This window comes from Lactuca serriola, chromosome 6, assembly GCF_051521515.1.
Source record: "Lactuca serriola cultivar US96UC23 chromosome 6, Lser_US96UC23_V15, whole genome shotgun sequence".
In the NCBI taxonomy this organism is placed as follows: Eukaryota; Viridiplantae; Streptophyta; class Magnoliopsida; order Asterales; family Asteraceae; genus Lactuca; species Lactuca serriola.
The window spans coordinates 21,388,838-21,410,854 of record NC_136413.1 but is presented as its reverse complement, the minus strand read 5'-3'; the positions used below and the strand labels follow the sequence as shown (position 1 = coordinate 21,410,854).

At 32.3% G+C, this 22,017-nt stretch overlaps 3 protein-coding genes across 3 annotated transcripts; 2 read left to right on the top strand and 1 right to left on the bottom strand.

Annotated features, from left to right (window-relative positions):
- Positions 1-6,854: 6,854 nt before the first annotated feature.
- On the top strand, positions 6,855-9,799 carry LOC145058767 (uncharacterized). Its single transcript, XM_079006669.1, has 11 exons — positions 6,855-7,309; positions 7,509-7,596; positions 7,674-7,765; positions 7,847-7,965; positions 8,170-8,285; positions 8,365-8,492; positions 8,580-8,666; positions 8,968-9,028; positions 9,119-9,159; positions 9,275-9,395; positions 9,498-9,799. The coding sequence occupies exons 1-11, from the start codon at positions 6,861-6,863 to the stop codon at positions 9,555-9,557; spliced, it is 1,362 nt and encodes a 453-aa protein (XP_078862795.1). The 5' UTR covers positions 6,855-6,860; the 3' UTR covers positions 9,558-9,799.
- Positions 9,800-15,600: 5,801 nt separating this feature from the next.
- LOC145058511 (2-oxoglutarate (2OG) and Fe(II)-dependent oxygenase superfamily protein) lies at positions 15,601-17,791 on the top strand. Its single transcript, XM_079006407.1, has 4 exons — positions 15,601-16,436; positions 16,794-16,969; positions 17,425-17,495; positions 17,587-17,791. Exons 1-4 carry the CDS (start codon positions 15,750-15,752, stop codon positions 17,727-17,729), a joined length of 1,077 nt encoding a protein of 358 aa, XP_078862533.1. The 5' UTR covers positions 15,601-15,749; the 3' UTR covers positions 17,730-17,791.
- A 2,404-nt stretch (positions 17,792-20,195) lies between these two features.
- LOC145059560 (putative mitochondrial protein AtMg01250) lies at positions 20,196-20,774 on the bottom strand. Its single transcript, XM_079007396.1, has one exon. It carries the CDS (start codon positions 20,772-20,774, stop codon positions 20,196-20,198), a length of 579 nt encoding a protein of 192 aa, XP_078863522.1.
- Positions 20,775-22,017: the final 1,243 nt, after the last annotated feature.

The window sequence follows — 22,017 nt, the reverse complement described above, 5'->3', positions numbered from 1 at the left end:
TAAAAAAAAATAAAATAAAAAAAACTTATTGATACTATGGATGGCACTTATCCTTTGTTTATTAATAATAAATTATAAATTATAAAACAAAAGAAAAATAAATGTTAACTTTATCCCATATATCATCCCACCTAAGGTATCTCCCTATTTCCATGTTTTCTCATATATCGAACCCTAAACCATATTTTCTCATCTGCCGACATAATATTCCTCCGTCTCCTACCCCTACTCCCTCGTGGTGTGCATATCAGCGATTCAAACAAATACCAAATTTGAAGTTGAGTTCCAACCTTAAGGTTTGATTTCTGATGAAGATCAAACATTTTTATTTCGAAATTTGAGGAGTTTTGGTGTGTATTTTTTTCGACGGCATCGACATGAGTCTAGGATCTCAAGACAGTAGTATGAAGTTCTTTGATTTTAGATATGTCAACATTTTTTTTAACGAAAGTAAACTCTCAGCAATTGTATTTTTTTTCTTTTAGATAGGTCTCCGGTCTTCACAATGTTTCCAGAAATTCTGTGTTTCTCGTGATGCAAGAAACTTCATTTGGATATTGATTTTTATGGGCAGTGTCGATCGGTAAAATGCGAGGCAAATAATGTTGTTTTCTTCAATCACCCAATCACCTATCTTTTTTTGGGGGACCGAGTCAGTCATTTTTTTGGCCCGAGTCAGAAGTGTGCGTTGGGTCAGATACAAATCAAACGCTCCGACCGGACCCGGTCAGCACCAAATCAAACAACCCCTAACTATTTTGAACGTACCCACAAGGTCACTTTGTTGCATTAATGTGTGTGAATGGTTACCTTTAAAGACATTAAAATGCAAAACGTGATTTTTTTGGGCACATTCAAAACAGTAGGCTGTATAAGACATCCTTTTATTCTTGGCGTTATAAGCTGCAAAAACATGTAATAGTAAGTAGTAAGGCCCCTTTCTCTTTTACTTTTAGTGTAGTGGGAATGACAAAATAATAATTATTCCTGAGTTGATAGTTAGGTTAGAAGGAGTGGTGTCACATTCGATGTACCGCCACCTCACTTTTTGTTTGCCACATCACTGTCACATATAAGTTATGCCGCACAGGCCCACACCATCTTCAACGTGCCATTTAGGTGGGATGGGTAAACCTATCAATTTTTTAATGTATTTTAAAATTTTATTTATTTATTTATTTTTTAAATTTAAACTATGTTTTATTAATTGAAGGAAAATTACACCACTTAAAACATGACTTAAACATAGGAAAAACTATAATGAAATACTTAAAACATAACTTAAAGCCTACATCTTTTGGAGATTATATTTCCTCATAATTTTTGCATTCACCTTCTCCACAATTTGATGTACATCCTTGGGCAAGTAAGAAACATATTTCATTAAGAGTTTATAGTTAGGAGTCTTTTTTTCTCGTGCAATCTTCAATAGTTTTTCGATATTTGTATTTAACTCGTCGAGTTGCGATTTCATATCATCACTTCGACTTGAACCACCTTTGACACCTTTTTGCTTGATATCTTCCCATACGATGGCTAGGCATTAGAACCTCAATTGGATTGTTTAGGTTGAGGTCATGCCGACACGACCATCAAATGATTGGTTGTTTCGGAGGTTTTGGTTCTTTTAGACCCACCTGTAGTGAACTATTCTGATGTATTTATTTGAAGCTATTTTTCCGAATCCTTCAGAACATTTTAAAACTCGCCATGTTTGAAAATACCTATCTTCTCTTTAAGGTAAGTTCCAGAATTTTGGTTATGATGATTGCATCATTTGCACCGCTTACCTATTGTCACTTCATGGTCATAAACATACCATTGAAATCCATTACATTTTTGTTGATGTTCCTCCGCTTCGAGTTTATTTAATGTTTTGTTTGGTAGTTGTCTTTTTTCATTTGGGCAAAGAAATGTTTCCATATATTTTTTATACAAAGTCGACCAACTTTGATCATTGCTACCGTCAGATATTCCTAAATGTCAAGCCATGATTGTGCCAACATCCATTCTTCTTATGGGGTCCATGCTAAATTTGGGAACTTCCCTTATGTGTCCGAGTCAAGTTGTGTTTCGTGTACACCATTGGAATTGGTTGAGGAATCAATTTGGGTTGCGGTTGAGGCTGTGATTAGGATTATGTTTCTTGAATTTTCTCATATGGATTAAAATCGGATTGAAATTGGAATTGGAACTCGGATTGGGATTAGGATTGGGATTGGTGCACATGGATTATAATATGGAATAGATTAACATAATGAAACATTGTTGGTGAATAGATTGACCGATCTATTTGAGGTCGGTACCACAAGGGTGACGAAGGGTTTTGATATTTCTTCTTGTTTCTTCTTGGAGTTTTTTGGTTGCTTGGAGAAGACATTTTGAAGATTGGGTATGGAAGAGTTTCAGAGAAGTAATTAGAATTATGATGTAACGTCCCATTTTCAAATCATTTTTTTTATTTTTAATTAAGGATAAAATATTGTTTCCTAAAAACTAAATCAAGAAAACATAAGTATCCAATACAATCATCCTAAAACATCAGAGTATCAAAACATGCGGAATCGCAGAAACTGGAGATGGATGTGTACAATCAAGCATTCACCTTCTCGCGAACATCTAAAGTAACTGAAACACAGTAAACTAAAATTTGTAAGCACGAAGCTTAGTGAGTTCCCCCAAATACCACACATAACATATATTACAACATGTAGCTATATATCGGGTCTGTAATAACCCCGAGTCCCTATCAACCCCGAGTCTATATTGACTCCGAGCCCATATCGACTCTATCGGGTCTATATCAACCCCGAGTCCGTAATGACTCCAAGCCCATATTGGCTCCATGCATACAACATACAAGCATATCAGCAAGAGTCACAAAGACAACACACACAATTGACACCTAGCGTTCTATAGTATAGTGAGAAGACTCATCTCGCAGGTAGCAACTAAAACACAACAACTCTCACACAATGAAGACTGGTACTACAAACCATCTAACAACAATAAAGAAATACCCACTAAATCCACCCCCTAAAACCTCTAAATTGACCAAAAGTAATCTATGGTCAAAAGTCAATGCTAAAGTCAGCCTCAGTTGATTGTTACGTCATGACCACTCATTGGTCACGTCGTGACAGATTTAGGACAAAATAGTTGAGGAAACATCTCTTGTCATGACGTGACACATAGCCTGTCACGTCGTGAGACCTGATCTGAACAACTTAGAGTATTAAGCTCTTAATCCCTTAAGCCAACCCTTCAAACCTTCCAGAAGATTTTCCCCAACCCAAAGGTACATAAAAATCACAGCTTTTTAGTCATGCATGTCCAATGCATGACTTGGACACTAACTATGTCAATAAAGAGAAAATGAAGCCAAAACTCATGCTTGGAGTCCAAACCACTACCAATCCTCATATAAAAAGACTTATGTTAATTAAAGGGCCTCAATGTCCATATTGCTAACTTTATGGATCCCATGCATGTTACCCAATTTAATCATGAAGAAAAGTGACTAAAACCTAGATATAACATGCTTAAGTGAGAAATGTAAGAGATTTAGGACTTACAAAGGTCAAAAAATGATACAAAGTGGTGGGGAAGAGACTTGATTGCAAAGATAATGCACCAAAGAGCTATAAACCACCGAAAGAGTTCTTCGAGGTCATAATGGAGGCTAACTTCAATTTGGATAGGAGGGATGTGATAGAGGTTGAGTGTGTGCAAACCATATCCCCTCAATTCCCTTAAATAAAGCGCAAAACACAGAATTAGGGTTAACCCATCGTCACGTCGTAACCACCTATACGCACATCGTGACGCACAAGGATGGACAAGAGTTTCTGAATCGATGTTCACGTCGTAAGGCTTCCTTCTTCACGTCGTGACCATTTATTAATTATGGTTTACATTTTTTATTTGAATCAAAAGCATAAAAAGATCGAATACCTGAAACAAGTGTTATGTAGGAAGGTTAGAGTGTGGTAATACGTGAAGGTTGATGTTAGTATTAAAACTAGTTAAAAAAAAGTTAAACTTTTTATTTTTAATTAAAAAAAATCTATTTCTTTCTCCTATCAAGGCCATGTCGAGAAGCTTAGTTTTTGCAACATGGTGAGGTGGTGTTTGTCCATAAAGTTGCTAACTTTGTGGATCCCATGCATGTTACCCAACCTAATCATGAAGAAAATGACTAAAACCTAGATATAACATGCTTAAGTGAGAAATGCAAGAGATTTAGGACTTACAAAGGTCAAAAAAACAATACAATGTGGTGAGGAAGAGACTTGATTGCCAAGATAATGCACCAAGGAGCTATAAACCACCAAAAAGAGTTCTTCAAGGTCATAATGGAGGCTAACTTCAATTTGGATAGGAGGGAGGTGATAGAGGTTGAGGGTGTGCAAACCATACCCCCTCAATTCCCTTAAATAAAGCGCAAAACAAGGAATTAGGATTAACCCATCGTCACATCGTAATCACCTATACGCACATCGTGACCCACAAGGATGGACAAGAGTTTCTGAATCGATGGTCACGTCGTAAGGCTTCCTTCTTCACGTCGTGACCATTTATTAATTATGGTATTACATTTTTTACTTGAATCAAAAGCATAAAAAGATCGAATACCTGAAACAAGTGTTATGTAGGAAGGTTAAAGTGTGATAATGCGTGAAGGTTGATGTTAGTATTAAAACTGGTTAGAAAAATGGTTAAATTTTTTATTTTTAATTAAAAAAAATCTCTTTCTTTCTCCTATCCAAGTCCATGTCGAGAAGCTTAGTTTTTGCAACATGATGAGGTGGTGTTTGTCGAAGACACTTCAACAATGTTGAAGCTTGCCAAGGGCTACTCCCTTTAGCGATACAAATTTCAATACACACTTTATAAGAAGATATAAAATGGAATATTTGAAATCAATGTTTTTTTAAATAATTAAAAATGGTAGAACGCATCCTAAGTATTTTAAAAGTCAACCATCATATAGAAACTCATAAAAAAACATCTGAGTAACAAAATTTGATATTATTATTGTGATTACTAACAAAATTTAATCTATAACGAAAGAAAAACTTTTTAAAATCAAAGTGTAGTGGCCATAAATGAAGAAAGTCAAGTGATAGATGAAGGTAGATTCCTAGATGTTAGTTGGAGATTAATACTCATAAAATACTATAAAAAAATAAAAAGAAAAACTTTTTAAAACTGATTTGTAATGGTCATAAATGAAGAATGCCAAGTGATAGGTGGAAGTAGATTACTAGATGTTAATTAGAGATTAGGGTGGATTGCGGAGGAGTCCATCTCTCCCAACTCATTCAATTCACTTGTCACATTAACTTCATATAAGCCTCTCTCTCTCTCTCTCACTCATTTTTTCTAACCAACAACATATGAAAATTCATCTTTCCCAAACCATTCAACCTATTCAATTAAAAACATACAAAACTATTTTCGTATAAGTCCTTGAGCAAGAAGTATAACTAAAGCTAAATAGACAATAGACAAAGAGATTAAAGAAAAATAGAGCTTTGTGGGTTTAACAACTCGTTTGTGTGCCTTTATCTAGTTCTGTCTGCTCCTCGAAATCGTGTCATCGGCGATACCGCTAACCCACTCCCTTCATCCGCTAACGACTCCCTCTACCCTTAAGTTTGTTTTTGAGTTTTTTCAATTTATACTGTATAAGTTTTAATTTTGTAAAATTTTAAATTTTATACCACAAAAGACTCTTGAATTTTATGTAAAAATAATATTTTATAATTTTAAAAGTTTAAATAAAAACCAAAAATATAATTAACATGCTATACCAAGCTTAATAAAAATGAAAAATTCTACAAAAGTCATTAAATTTTTACATAAATTCGATTTTAATACTGTCTATTTTATCTCAAATTGGACATCCTGTTAACAAATTTTTTACAATTGTGACCACTTAGCCAATCAATACACCTGGTTGCCAGTTGACGTGGCATATTGACGTATCACTTTTTATAACGTGACATTATATGGTGATATTCTATTCCGGGTGTCAAAAATGTTTTTTTTTTTTTTTTTTTTTTTTTTTTTTTTTTTTTTTAAATTTAGTGATTTTTCCAAAATATAGTGATTATTTTTTAAAAGAATATAAGATAACAAATGTATAAGCCAATGCATTGAGATACGTAGTGGTGATGCGCATGATCATGGATCGACACCAATAATGAAATGATTGATGCCAGTTTTTTTGGGGGCACTTTGTGGGACCAAAATCGAACCCATATGCGAGATTTCAGGAGTTGTCCTGGACCGATTCATGTTCAAGTAAATTGGTATATGCTATATGCATCATTTATAACCGATTAAACAACCCTATTGTTTTAAATCACATAGTACAAACATCTAACCAATATTTTAGCTCGCGTATGTTACGTACAAATATTTTGTGGATATGTTAGCATTATTAGGGCCAACTCGCATATGTTACGTACAAATCTTCCATCGATATGTTTTTTTAGCTATTAGAATATAATATCATCAAATATTGATATATTATCATGTCATGTCAGAATGTTACGTCAGCTAACAATCATTTCATTGATCGATTAGATGTACAAAATTATAATAAATTGATATACAAAATATTCAAACAACGAAAAGAAATAGCAAACTAAATTTCTATGAAAACTTAATAATTTTTATAGAATTTGCTTTAAATACAAATTGTTATTTTTCTTCAAGTAAACGCAAAAGTGTAAAACTAGGACAAAAACATGAATTGCAGTTGTATGACCCACAGGGGACACATTTATTCTCACGTGTAAGTACGTGATTGGATCCTACGTGTAAGTATATTATTGGATCTTACAACCCCGATGACGACGATGAAGGAAAGTAGAGATCGCGGATTCCTTTTACAAATCGCAACCGTCAACTCGAAGACAGCGAAAGAAGGGCAGAGAGCATCAGCCATGGCAGCTCGCAAGAGAGGAGCTTCAAAACAACCACCGCCACCCACCGAATCACATCCCAAAACCTCGGAATCCGCCGCTACTTCTACAGACCCACAGATCACCCCTTCAAAACCAAGCAAAATCATCTTCTTCTCTTCGATTTTCTTCCTTCCTTACCTTTACCTGATATTTTATCACTATAGAATCGAAACAGAGCTGAAGAAATCGATCCTTATCAATGCATCACTCAGCTTCGCCGGGTTCTTTATAACCCTAATGATGATCCCAGTGGCTTCCAGATATGTTCTCAAACGTAATTTATTTGGTTACGACATTAACAAGAAGGGTACGCCTCAAGGTCTGGTCAAAGTGTAAGTTCTTTCTCGTGTATGGTATCCACTTCCTCGTCTATCGATCAAATTTGTGTAATTTGATGAACAATTGAGCAATTTAGTATGCAAGAAGAATCCTTTATAATTCAATTGCATTAGTTCGACTTGAAATTCAGTGCACTCTTAGTCTACATTATTCTGGTCAACTTCCGTGTTGATACTACTACCTTTCTTTCAGGCCTGAATCCCTTGGTATTGCTGTGGGCATCGTTTTCTTGGTGGTGGCGATATTATTTCAGTATTTCAATTTCACATCAGATTCAAATGTATGTTTGATTCTTCACAATTTGACACTTTTCTTTATTCTAGTCCATAATTAATTGGTTAATCCATACACTTGCAGTGGCTTGTTGAGTATAACGCAGCTTTAGCATCTATCTGCTTCATGATTTTGCTTGGGTTTGTGGATGATGTTCTTGATATTCCTTGGAGAGTGTGAGTTTTCTACTTGGTAGATCTCATTTCTTGTTTATTTTGTTACATCTCTAATTGGTTTAAATTTGCTTGTGAAGGCAGGAAACTACTATTACCATCAATTGCTGCTCTCCCTTTGCTGATGGCCTATGCTGGACATACAACCATCATGATACCAAAACCCCTTGTCCAATATATTGGAACAGAAATCTTGGATCTAGGTAAACACTTTTAAATAATTTCCTTATTTAACAGAAATCATGATACCATAATTTCCTTATTACATCAGTCAAACGCACGCCAAACACAGTACAACCTGTTCTGTCATATCCTGCAGTCTGATTAAGACCTTTCATTGTTTCTGATGTTTTGATAATTTGAATTTGTTTGTTACTATTTATTTTTAAAACTTGGGTACTGAACAGGTTGGATCTATAAGCTATATATGGGACTTTTGGCTGTCTTTTGTACAAACTCAATCAACATCCATGCTGGTATAAATGGTCTTGAAGTTGGACAGACTGTTGTTATAGCATTTGCTGTAAGCCTTCAGATCTTAAAGAAAACACAAGACATAGATAAATAATATAATAAATCTGATTTATAATCATGTAATGCAGATTTTAATCCACAATATTATGCAAATCGGAGCATCTTCCAATCCTGAAACCAAACAGGCCCATGCATTCTCCATATACCTTGTTCAACCTTTGCTTGCAACTTCACTGGCATTGCTTTCTTACAACTGGTACTGATATTGTTAATTTTGTTTTTGATTTTTAATTTGATTAGTTTAAATTTAATTATTCTACTTCTCACCCTTCATTTATTTTAGGTATCCATCTTCTGTTTTTGTTGGTGACACCTATACATACTTTGCTGGAATGACAATGGCAGTTGTTGGCATTTTAGGCCATTATAGGTGCGCGATATTCTAAAAATATATTTAATAAATAGCAATGTACTTTCATTTACTTTTCAGTCTTTTTAATAAAGGCATTGTACTTTGAAATATCTACCCAATTGTAATATGCTATTTTTTTTTTTAAATTTCTTTCTTATTGAAACATTATACTTTATAAAAACCTATGTAAAGTATAACATTGTATGTAATAAGAAGAAATACGTTGCTGTTTCTTAACAAAGCAGCGATATTTTTCTACTTTTTTTGTGACGAATTTTTCTTAAATAAATAACATGTGTTTCTGCATTTTCTTTGACAGTGAAACACTCCTAATATTCTTCCTTCCTCAAATTATAAACTTTCTGTTATCACTTCCTCAGGTTCGATCTCTTTCTCTCTATTTTTTTTATAAAGTTTTTATTCCAGAATAATGTTAAGAGTTAGTAATAAGGATGCTCTATTTTTGACAGCTGGCAGGCATTATCCCTTGTCCACGTCATCGTCTGCCAAGGTAAAGCTAGGGTTTTTTTTTTTTTTTTTTTTTTTTTTTTTTAAATTTAATTAATATTTTTATATTGATCTAGTGTTTTTGAGTTTGATATGTACTTATATTTCATTATTACCAGATTTGACCCTGGGACAGGATTGCTGACTGGGACAAAAGATGGGACACTTGTGAATGTGTCATTGAGAATATTTGGCAGGAGATCTGAAAAGTCATTATGCATCCTCCTACTTATTCTCCAGGTAAATTCTATTTATTTTATGAAACATTGTTGCATAAATAAATGAATAAATCCTAAAATGAAATAATTAATGATTAAGTAAAATTGGATTTGGTTTTGACAGGGTGTGGGTTGTTGCTTCTGTTTTTTTCTGAGGTGGATCCTTACTGGTTGGTATAAATGATGCTTTTAGCAACTTAGAACATGACTTTTTTTTTTCTGAAACGGAGGTGTTGTATCATTTTGATAGTTATTTTATACTATTAGATTTGGTATTTTGCTACATTCATAGAGAATCCCCAAACAGTGCTTGATCAAATTCAAAATTTCAAACAAAATGTGTTCTTAATCTCATGCTTGTAACCTTTTGCCCTAATCTTGTGTCTTTGGTAATTCTGTTCTTGTAAAGTGATTTTCTTTTTTTTATGTTCGCTGTTTGATCTTTGATCTTTTATTTTATTAGAGACTTGGAATTGAATATTTTCATTAGTAACAGCAATTTTACTTCCATATTACTAAAATCGTCGCAAAGTATTCAATTTAGGCTGTGTTTGAAATGTTATAACTAGTTTATTTTTTGAGTTTTTTTAGTTTGTAATCAAACAAAAAAACTTGTAAACTAGTTTTTTTCGAAGTCCATCTAGATTAGCGTTTCAATAAGCTTACGAAGCTTTCTTAAAATTCTCCCAAATATATGTTTTATTAATTAAAAAAATCATTTTTCTACATGTCTTTTTCATGTCATTTTGCATTTCACAGTATCTTATCAACTAGGTTTTTATCTAACAGAAACATAATCTTATTTTAACTTATTATTCACTAGCAATGCTAGTTTGAGAACACTCTGATGTCATTGTAAGTGATGAATGTAATGATTTGTATTGGATTGCAGTTTCAAGAATCAATTAATCAAGAAAGAAATAAGCCAATAAAAAAACTTCATATCCATTGAAGAAACATAAGTTACAACGCAATACGTAATTAGGGCAATTAAAAAAAATGAACAAGTAAAGAGTACGAGAAAATTGCAAATTTAGCCAAAAATGTTAATTATTTTGTAGAAAATAGCAAAAAAAAACCAAAATTTTATTTTTAGCCATCAATTTCATAGATGGACTGCTTATGTTCGCTGATGGACTAGTCCATCTGCGAACATATCAGTCCATCTGCGAAAATAAACCTAGCCTACTACAAAAACGTAATTTTTTTTGGTTCATATTTCACTATTTTTTGTTGGAAAACTCTCTTTGTGAAGCGATTTTCTTACCCCATCTGCGATTATGAACGATTTTATGAACAATCCCAATAATCTGGTAACAATTAAATTGATAATTTTTTTTAGAGAGGTTTTAAACAAATTTTTCAAAGAAATAACAATTAAATTGATAATTTTTTTGTAAAAGTTTATATATAATAAGGTTGTTTCGTAGTCAAACCTTATCAATTTCATAGTAAAAAAGAATTACAAAAAAAAAAAAACACAAAATCACAGTTGAATCCGAGAGGAAATCGCAGATGGCATTAATCCATCTACGATTTTAAAGGGAAATGAGGCTTTTATACAACGGAAATAAAAGCCATCTGCGAATGAATAGGTGGCTAAAACACTTCTATACTTTAACCAGTTGTATGTTCACAGATGGCTCAATCTGTGATTTTGGTGGCTAAAAATGCAATTTTGATTTTTTTTTGCTATTTTCCACAAAGTAATTAACATTTTTGGCTAAATTTGCAATTTTCTCAAAGAGTATATCCACCTAAGAAATGACAAAACTATATGAAATACTCCCTCCGTCCCAATATTATTGTCCACAGACAAAAAACACACAGATTAGAGAAAAATTAATTACCACTAACTTTATTTAATAAAATGACAGTTTTGTCCTTACTTTGCATTTAATGTTCCATTAAATGCTTAGTTGGTAAAAATGTCATTTATTTTTAGAAATGGACTATTATTTTATGACAAACCAAAAAGGAAAATTTACTATAATTTTGAGACGAAAAAATATATCAATAAGAATAACAACTTCAATGCAAATATTTTGTATTAAAACCATACATCCTCTCTAACATGTGTGTGTCCAAAATGTAAATTTATGGTCTATTCTACTCTAATAAATAATAATGATTTTGTCACTTGTCATTCTCCCATTCAATTGGTCACATGTCATTTTGTCATAATTATGAGATATATTTATTTTCCACTTGTCATTTACTTCATTTTTCATTTTCAATATATCATTAATTTAGTTTCCATAAATTAAACCTACAATAATGACTATTCATTTCAAATTTCAAATTCTAAATTTTAATTTCAATTTCAAATAAATTTACAGTTTAAACCTTTGTGTTTAACATTTTGTTATAATTTACCCATTTAGTACACAAATTTGATAACTAAACACATAATTTTAATTTATTTATTTTTTGCATGTTTTTTTCTCATAATTTTCAGTTATTTTGAATTTCAAATTCAAATAAAAATTTCATTTAATCGTTTATATTAACATTTTGTTTTAATTAACCCGTATAATATACGGGTCTCACAACTAGTTGGTATAATAAAATAGAATCACTAAGAAACATAATGACACAATGAATCAGGTAATATAATTAATTATTACATTCCATTGTAACGTTTGATTGATTTGAAAAAATGGTATGAATGTCTACATATAAATACATATAAATAGAAAAAGTAAATAAAATTAAATTGATAAACAAACAAGAAAAAAATATTGCTTTATAAATAATAATATTCAGTTTAAATAAAGTTATATAGTTAATTAGATTGCTAAGCATATTTTATATGTATTCTACATATTTAAAAAATTATTTATCGTCTAAAATTTATTTACATAATAAATAAACAATAAATACTATGAATCTTTAAATAAATCTTAGTAAGTCATTTTTCAACAAAAAAAAAATTGAAAATTTTAATTTAAAAAAGATTATTATTAATGTTTATAACTAAAAGGTTTCATCAAAAATTGATGAATATATGGTTTTCAATCAAAGGTTGACAAAATATCTAGATATAACAGTAGAGTAGTGGATATGTGTCTATGTCATTCTAAAAAATTATTATTGATTTTTTATAAATAAAAATGATTTATAATTTTATTATATCATTTTCAAAAGTAATAAGAAAAAAATAGTTTCCCCCAATTCAATAAAGATCAGCCTAAAAGAAAAAGAAATTGTATACAGCTCTCGTTCAATTGTCATGTTTGATTGAATAAAATGAAAATCATTCAAACCTGTATTTAGATATGTTGTATGTTATTACTAAATAAAGTTAAGTTAATAAATAACTACAAAAATGCTATTCTATAGACATAAATTTTAATTAAACAAAGATAAATCGTTAAATAATATATACGCATATTTCGTCTTATTCAAAAAAATCTATAATATGTTTTGAAAGTAATTAAAAAAAAATCTACGAAATTAAAAAGGTTACAAAATAAATTTTCTTCTTATGTTTCATATAATGATAATATATGAACTTAAATTTAGTTTAAAAAAAATAAACATTACTAGATAGCATTAAAAGAAATATTAATATAAAAGAAATTACTTAACTGAAATTTTGAAAATTTTAATATTTATAGTTAATTATAGGAATAAAAATAATTTATATTTATAATTATATTATATATCATTCCATTTCCTTAAAGAATGAAAAAAAACACCCAAAATGAAAATCAAACTGAGTAGAATATTATAACAAAGAGTAAAAGAATGCTCCTATTTTAATTTTTAGTAACAGCCAACAATGATTTTTTTTTTTCATTTCACTTTAATGGTTCATTTAATTTTTATTATAGGTTATAACCCGTATAATATATGGTTGATAAAGTAAAATAACATAGATAATAATTATAACAAAATATGTGTAATATGATATTACTTATAGTTGATTATCAAATATTTTGAATTTCAAAATCTCTATTAATAATGCTAAATTTAAGGGATTTAGAATAAATTTTAAATTTAAATGTAAAATCCTAAAAAATGACATGTGTCATTTTTAAAGAGTAAAAGAAAAGAAATTAAAAATTATAAAACATAATAAGTAACAAGTTTAAGATTTTTTTATTAGAAGGGAGAAATTCAATTACTATATACCACACACTACCTAATTGTGAACATGGTCATCAAGGAATGCAAAATGTAAATCAGTTACAAAGTGAGATTATAAATTCTTTGAAAATATATTATTTTACTTGAATAATTCAATTATTTTTTGCTGTTCTATAAATTATAAACTCTTTGAAAATATATGTATCATAAACTATGCTGGCATGACACTTCCTATTTTGAAAAATATACATTTATATAATTAGATAAAAAGACAAATTAACCTAATATCGTTATCAACTTTTCAAGATTTAAGCAAAAATTAGCTATTAGGCTAAAATAGACATGATTTTCGCAGATGACAGATGTAAAAATCTCTAAAACAACACAACTTTAAATATTTTCGTAGATGACATCCGTGAAAATCTTAACTATCTGCGAAAAATGTCCTCCAAAACTGTTTGGAAAAAAATTGATTTTTTCACAGATACTGTCTATGAAAATCCAATTTTAACCTATGAAAATCAAAGTTTACCTACTAAAAATTTAAAATTTAGTTATTTATTTATTTATTGTATTAGAAGCCTTCAAAAACGATTTTTATAACAAAAAAGCTTAATATTGTAGCTTTACCTACAAAAAAAATCCTCAAAACGGTTCGTTTTAGATGTTTCCGCAGATTCCATCTGCGGACGTTTATTTTTGTTAGTTTCGTAGGTAAAACTAGGATATTAAACTTTGTTTATATGGAAATGGATTTTAAGACTTTATCATAAACAAAAATTCAAATTTTTTTTTTTTTTGCATGTAAAACATGGATTTTCATAAACGAAATCTATGAAAGAATATGATTTCTTTTTTCAAGAATAGTTTTGGGACCCACTTTTTTGCAAATGAGAGATTTAACTAGTTACAAATTTTTTCTCAAAATGATATCGTTTTAGAGATTTTATAAATACCGGATGCGAAAATTATGGTTATTTTGGTCCAATATCTATTTTTTGCTTACATTTTGGAAAGTGGTCTAACTGGTATCATTTGTCATTTTTAAATAATTATTAGAGAAAATTATAAATATAACCTAATCTCTTAATTACATTGTGAAAAATATTTAAAAAAAAATCCCAAATAACAAATATAGTCATGAAAATCGCAAATGGAACATTCAATCTGCGAACATACAAGTTGTTAAAGCACAATTGTGTTTTAGCAACTTGTACGTTCGTAATTTTTTTTTTATTTTTTATTTTTTATTTTATTTTTTCCGTATAAATACTTCATCTCTAACTAAAATCGCAGATGAACTCATCCCACCTACGATTTTTTTTCTTTTTTTTTGTTTTTATTTTTATATTTTGACTATGAAATTGATAAAGTTTAACTACAAAACAAACTTATTATATATAAAGTTTTGCAAAAAATTATCACTTTAGTTGTTATTTTTTGAAAATTTTGTTTAAAACTAGTTCTCCAACAAAAAGTTTGAAAAATAAAAGAAAAAAAATTATCTTTTTATATCTCTGAAAAAGGGAAATCCATCACGCAAAATCACAGATGAACTGCGAACGTACAAGTCGATAAAATACAGATGTGTTTTAGTGACTTGTTTGTTCGCAGATGGACAAGTAAAATCGTAGATGGACTGAGTGCATCTGCGATTTTGGTGACTATTTTTATTATTTGAGATTTTTTTTAGCTATTTTTCCACAAAGTAATTAAGGGATTGAGCTATTTTTGTAACTTTCTATAATTGTTATCCAAAAATATTATTCAAATAGTCAGTAGTATGTGATATTTACTGTGTTGCATTTTCGTTTATAGACTGTTTCATCTTGACCCGAAGCTCATGAACCCATAGTATTTAAGGTTTGAACATAACTATCCTCACCATTTTAGACAAGGAAGATTATAAAAGTGTTTAATATATAACTTTATGTATTATTGTATTGGATAATTATACAATCTTACTTAAAAGAGATCAATGACATATGAGGAAATAGATGGGACAGACGCAGATGCGATGAAGAAATTGTAGATAGTCATCTGCCAAAATGATAGTATTCAAAATTTTATTTTTTTTATACTTTTATCACAAGTTTAACTATAAAATTACACTATAATTAACGAAATCTTAGACCATTAAGGGACCGGCATGGGTTTAACCACAACCGGGTCTCGGGGACCTTTGATCCACCATCGTCTACGAAGTACGAAGTGTGTTTTCTGGCGTCTACGCCGTCTTCCCCCACCAAAAGACCACAAAAAATTCTTCTAGGATCCTCCATTAATGAACTCAAAGCTCGAAAACCTTTGGGAAGAAGTGAGGGAATTAAGCTTAGGAACCACTCCCCAAATCGATCGCCTCCATACCCCACCAACCCCACTCCAATTCCTCCGCCATTACCTCTCCCAAAACAAACCCTTCATTCTCTCTGCCTCCGCCGCCACCACCCTCCAATGGCCCGCCACCACTCTCTGGACCTCAACATCCTACCTCCTCAACACTCTCTCTTCTTCCACCGTCTCCCTCCACCTAACCCCCACCGGTCAAGCCGACTCCCTCACCCAACACCCCACTAATCCTGACTCTCTCTGCTTTGCCTCCGCCCACGTCCAACGTACATCATTCTCCGACGCCATCGATGCCATCAAAGCTTCACGTAAGAACGATTCAAGTAAAGGATTCGTTGCGTATGCGCAGCAGCAGAACGATTGTTTTAGGGAGGAGTACGGTGCGTTGGCTAGAGACTGTGATTCACATATTCCATGGGCGACTGAAGCAATGGGAGGATTGCCGGAGGCTGTTAATCTGTGGATTGGGAATGATTTGTCTGAAACTTCGTTTCATAAGGATCATTATGAGAATCTGTATGCTGTTGTAACCGGAGAAAAGCACTTTCTGCTTCTTCCACCCACTGATGTTCATAGAATGTATATTCGTGAATACCCTGCTGCTCAATACACATACTCTGAGGTACAATTTCACCCTTTTCTATGTTTGCATTCATATCCAGAAAACATGAAAAAATAATAAGTAATGTTCTAACATATTAACCAATTATACTGTTAGGATTCTTGAAATGGCTATAATCACTTTATAAAATTGGTTACACATGAAGACATGACTAAATTTTTTTGATGATGTGGACTAGCATAGGTGTATTGTAGTAATATCAGTAATCTTAATGTTGTTTGTAATGAAAGTTGCTTTTTAGTGATATTGACCTTAAATTTCACAATAATGGATTCCAAACACAGTACAATATGTTATTGTTATGTATGGGTGTTTTAGTCATTTTGGTTGTTTTGTTGATGTATTAAGTATTAACAGGAAAGTGAGGAATTTGAATTGAAATTGGAGAATCCAGAGAGATATGTCCCTTGGTGTAGTGTAAATCCTTACCCATTGCCCAAAGACAAGGAAAAAGAAATGTCTAAATTTCCATTTTACTATAATGGACCCAAACCATTTGAAGTCACTCTTAAGGCTGGTGAAATACTTTACTTGTAAGCATCTCTTATCTTTTTTAAAAAAATAAAAATATTCCCACATGTATGTGCCTGTGTAAAGTTTAAATCTTGATACAAATCAATTGAATTCATTTCTTATCTTCTTTCTATTTTGGGTTGTCTTGAAAAAGCTGCAACCGTTTTCTTTCCTTTTTGGAAAAATCCGTTTGCAAATTTACAAACGGATCTTTCTAAAAAGAAAAGAAGACACTGTGTACTTTTTTTAAGACAACCCAAAATAGATATGTTGCTTTTTTTTATGGGCAGAGATTAATTGGTTTGATTTGGTTTATATCTTATTCCCAAGGGGTCAAATTTTTCGTTTCTTTCCATTATAGCATTGTGCTTTGGAAAACTTATAGTAATATTATCCAAATACAAAAACAACTTTCGTTTCTTGCATTTAGACGATTTTTGAATATTTGTGATTCTTAAATTTGGATGTTATGTAGGCCGAGTATGTGGTTTCATCATGTTAGACAGACACCTGATAATCGAGGACTCACCATTGCAGTAAATTATTGTAAATTTACTTCACAAACTCTCCAAAATTATCATTATTTTATTGCGTAATAATTTAATTTAATCACGAAATATTTCTTTTCTTTTGGCAGGGTATGATATGCAGTTTGATATAAAATACGCCTACTTCAACTTCTTGCAATCACTTTCGTTTTGTAAACCACGTTTAAATGATGGTGATTCTTTCATAAATGAAAACTTATCCAATGGTGACAAAAACCATAAGGAGGAGTGAACTTCTTTGTTAAAAGTGTTATTTATCACTTGTGTTTATATATTATTCTTAGGTTGACTTGATTTTAGTTTTCATTTTATAGGGTTAATGACCTAGAAAGGTAACGAACTTTGGTCTTTGTCCACATTTAGGTAACCATGTTTTTTTTGTTAACATTTGACCATTGAACTTGTTTGACCTGTTCAAAATAGGTAATATGACCGGTAATTAGCGGTAACATTACCCTATTATGAACAGGTAAAACAAAGTTCGTTTCCTATTTTGGTAATATTGGGGTCTTTATGTTAAGTACAAGTTGTCATAAGATCCATTGATGTGAAATGAAATTGGGTTGTCCGGTCTCGTGTATGAGGAGATGGTTAAGTCTTGGGCCAACCCAGTTTAGGCCCAACTAGTTAGGGGTTAGGTTGTATACGATTAAGGGGCTATGTTGTATGTGTTTTAAAGACCGAGCAACACAGCGTAGCCCATGACTAACCGGGACTAAATTGGGTTAGACCAAGCCTAACCTAATTGTTCATTGACTGTCGGAGCCTGATCCCATGGCACACATTCCCTAAGACGGTTCTTGTCCAGTATTACCAAAACGGGTAAGAAATTTTGGTTTTTGTCCGTATTTAGGTAATCATGTTTTTTTTGTACACATTTGACCAATAAACTTGTCTGACCTGTTCATAATAGGGTAATATTACCGTAGTTACCGGTTATATTATCCTATTTTGAACAGATCAAACAAGTTTAATGGTCAAACGTGAACGAAAAAAACATGGTTACTTGCATATGAACAAAGACAAAAGTTCGTTACCTTTCTAGGTCATTATCCCCATTTTATATTGCAAAAGTTATGGCATTTGTTATATTTTTATTGGTTTTTTGTTCTGAGATTTACAATGAAAGTTTGGTTTTATTATTTTAGATGATGATTATTTTACAAGGATGTTTTTTTACAGGATTTGTATAAATGAACCTCAACCGAAGTTTAGTAACCAATTAATTTGATAACTCATTTAGCACTTTTACGACATCTGAACGAATTTTGATGGTGTTATCTATAGCTTAGTTTAAAATGTTTGTGGCATCATTTGGCAAAAAAAAAAAAAAAAAAAGTTTGGGAAAGCCCAACAAACTTTTATATATGGTTTTAGATGGTTCTTATTATGGACCACTAAAATCAAAAAATCTGTCATTTAAACTTTCGTGCAAAGAATGGTCACCGGTTAAAGCGATGAGATGTACTTTGACTTTCAAAAGTCCACAACGCCCTTATCCACCACGTGTTGCGTGTACGCAATCATATGAGGCCTTAAACACTAAACCATTTTGTATGGAAATAGAAAAGTTTATTGTTTTACTCTTCTTTTCTTTTTTATTTTAACCGGCAAAAATATATTATATTCATAACTTACCAGCAAGAAGCTACTAAGGTGAATTTTTTTTACATTGATTTAGATACAAAGGAGAGGATTTATATTCCACAATCTTCATTCTATCTTAACCCTATCTCCACGATGTTTTACCCAGACAAAATAGTATATATTGTTATGACTGGTTGTCATTCGTTAAAAATTCTTTCATTTTTAGCCCTCTATAAACACCAAAAAAGCACCACACAAGATCGTAATTAATGTTTTTTTTTTTTTTTTTTTTTTTGGGACAGTTCCCCCATTTGGAGGCGAAATCAATGATGTTAGTGACCGTGTGGAACCCTGTCACTTGAACGTTACACCATTTAAGAATCGAGTGTAATATACCTTTTGCTAGTGAACACGAGACTAGGATATGATCCCCTTTCTCTTGACAAACTCCACACAGGGTCGAGGTCATTTCAATACCCCTATTCCGGAGAGCTCCAGCCGATGCTATCTTGTTCTGCTTAGCCCGCCATATAAAACCCAAAACTTTCAGTGGAATCATTTTTAACCATCGGAAAAATCCGTCGCAAACAGGGAAGGTTGCCCTTTCAATTCTTTCACGAAGGAGAGCCACACAAAATTCCTCGTCCACGACAAATGGAGATACCCACCCGAAGCTTGATTCTCCTGGTTTCATTACCTCCTCGAATGGAATGTTAATTCTGTTCAAAATGGCTTTGCATTTGACAATACTCCTCCAGACGCCACTCCATCGACTCTTTAGATTTGTACAAAATTGTTCTTCATTCAAGTTGTGGAGCCCCCGGATGATCTTAACCCATAGGGAGTTGGGTTCATTTTTCAAATGCCACAACCATTTGGTAAGTAATGCAAGGTTCAACGAATGGATTGATCCCAAACCAAGACCTCCCACCTTCTTTGGAGCCATAATCTTCTCCTACACAACCCACTTTATATTTTTATTACAGTTTGGACCTCCCTAGATAAATTGTCTTCGAATTTTTTCTAGCGAGTTTATATCACCAATTGGGGCATTAAAAATGAACATATAGTATGTGGGGATGCTTCCAAATACTGCTTTTGCGAGTGTGACTCACCCACTAAAACTGAGTGTTTTTGCAGTCCAAATCGATAACTTACCTTTAAGTTTTTCCATAATTGGACTCCATGAGGCCATACGGTTCATATTCAACCCAATTGGGACCCCAAGGTCAGTGAATGGGAGTGATGCAGGTTCGTATCCTAACGGACTTGCCCAATTGACCACTTCTTGATCTGAAACTCCAATACCATAAACTTTGGATTTATTGAAGTTGACCCTCAGGCCGGAAGATACATAGAAACATCTAAGGATCCTCACCATGTTATTAACATTCTTTTTCGACCACTCCCCAAAGAAGAATGCATCATCTGCATATAGGAGGTGGGACACACACATACTAGAATCTGGAATGCAAATCCTATCAAATACACCTTTTAAAACTGTTGACTTCATTGTGATATTTAACTCCTCCATTGCAATTATGAACAGGAAAGGGGATAACGGATCCCCTTGCCTTACCCCCTTTGACATTTCGAACTCCTTAGTGGGGCTACCATTGATGATAATCGAAGCTCTAGCTGACTCCAAATAACCCTTGATCCATGATCGCCATTTTGATCCAAAATTCATTTGGATCATAATGGAATCCAGGTGCCCCTAATTAATAGAGTCAAATGCCTTGTTGAAATCTGCTTTAAACAATAAAATTTCCTTCCTGTTACTCTTGGCCCACGAACAAATCTCATTCACAATGAGTGATCCTTCCAAAATATTCCATCCCTTCACAAAGGCAGACTGGACATCGTCAATTACACTCCCGATTACATTTTTAACCCTTAGTGCTAGGATCTTGGTGATGATTTTATATAATGAACCAATCAAACTAATTGGCCGATAGTCAACAAGGCATAGGGGGTCTTTAATCTTCGTAGCCAGGGTAATAAAGGAGGCGTTACAACTCCTTGAAAACTTTCCACTGCATTCAAAGTACTTGACATATTCAAAGATATCATTTTTTATTGTCTCCCAATTTTTTTTGAAGAATTTAAGGGTAAACCCATTAGGCCCCGGAGCCTTTTCACTACCACATGCCCATACAGCTTGTTTAACTTCCATAAACGAGATAGGGGCTTTGTCTTATAATTTCTTAATTCGAGTACAAAGCATGGATCAAACCACCCTTCTAGTACTCGTAACTTGCTTCTATATCTAGATTGAATTACTCCTAATACTTAGAATTTGTTTCTCAATCAAGATTGAATCACCGACTACTCTCACCAAGTATCATTGAGATTGAACATATTAATACACTTGAGCATAACCAAACATTTCCTTAGTTTTATTTAGGTCAGAAGGAACGGTAACACCCTTATGAGGAGTTGGGTCGCCAAAAAGGCCATCAAGCTCGCTAGCACCCGCCACACCGCACCTAGCTTGCACTGAGTAGCCTTACCATGCAAACTTGTCATGGCTGTAACGAGAGGAGAGAGGAGAGACAAAGTTGAAAGATGAGTTGTGATTGACTGTTTCTATTTTGTTTTGTTTTTGGTTTTTTTCAAAATAAAACCTTTTCAAATGACACATTACCACTCTCCAACTACAAGGCATACATCCTAAGCTTATGCGGCTTAAAAAAAGAACTAAAAAACCTATGTGACAATGTGCTAAGAGTGTTACTATTCCCTCCAACCTTAGTACATTGTCATGCCAACTTAACATATTGTCACGTAATCTTTTGTATTACCATCTCAATAATATGTTCTCTTTGGCATTTCTTGGGGAGTGGTAGCACGATCAATTTATTTTTGTATTTTTTTTCATACTTAAACAAATTATGTTTTATGAAACACAAACATTTCATATTAAATAAAAA

Bases quoted from the DNA above. Each gene is read 5' to 3' on its own strand.
- LOC145058767 (XM_079006669.1), top strand. From the start codon at position 6,861: ATGACGACGATGAAGGAAAGTAGAGATCGCGGATTCCTTTTACAAATC. The intron at 8,667-8,967 runs GTGCGCGATATT...TTTCTTTGACAG, and splicing joins GGCATTTTAGGCCATTATAG to TGAAACACTCCTAATATTCT. The intron at 9,029-9,118 runs GTTCGATCTCTT...TATTTTTGACAG, and splicing joins TTCTGTTATCACTTCCTCAG to CTGGCAGGCATTATCCCTTG.
- LOC145058511 (XM_079006407.1), top strand. From the start codon at position 15,750: ATGAACTCAAAGCTCGAAAACCTTTGGGAAGAAGTGAGGGAATTAAGC. The intron at 16,437-16,793 runs GTACAATTTCAC...AAGTATTAACAG, and splicing joins CTCAATACACATACTCTGAG to GAAAGTGAGGAATTTGAATT. The intron at 17,496-17,586 runs GTAAATTTACTT...TTCTTTTGGCAG, and splicing joins CACCATTGCAGTAAATTATT to GGTATGATATGCAGTTTGAT.
- LOC145059560 (XM_079007396.1), bottom strand. From the start codon at position 20,774: ATGAATTTTGGATCAAAATGGCGATCATGGATCAAGGGTTATTTGGAG.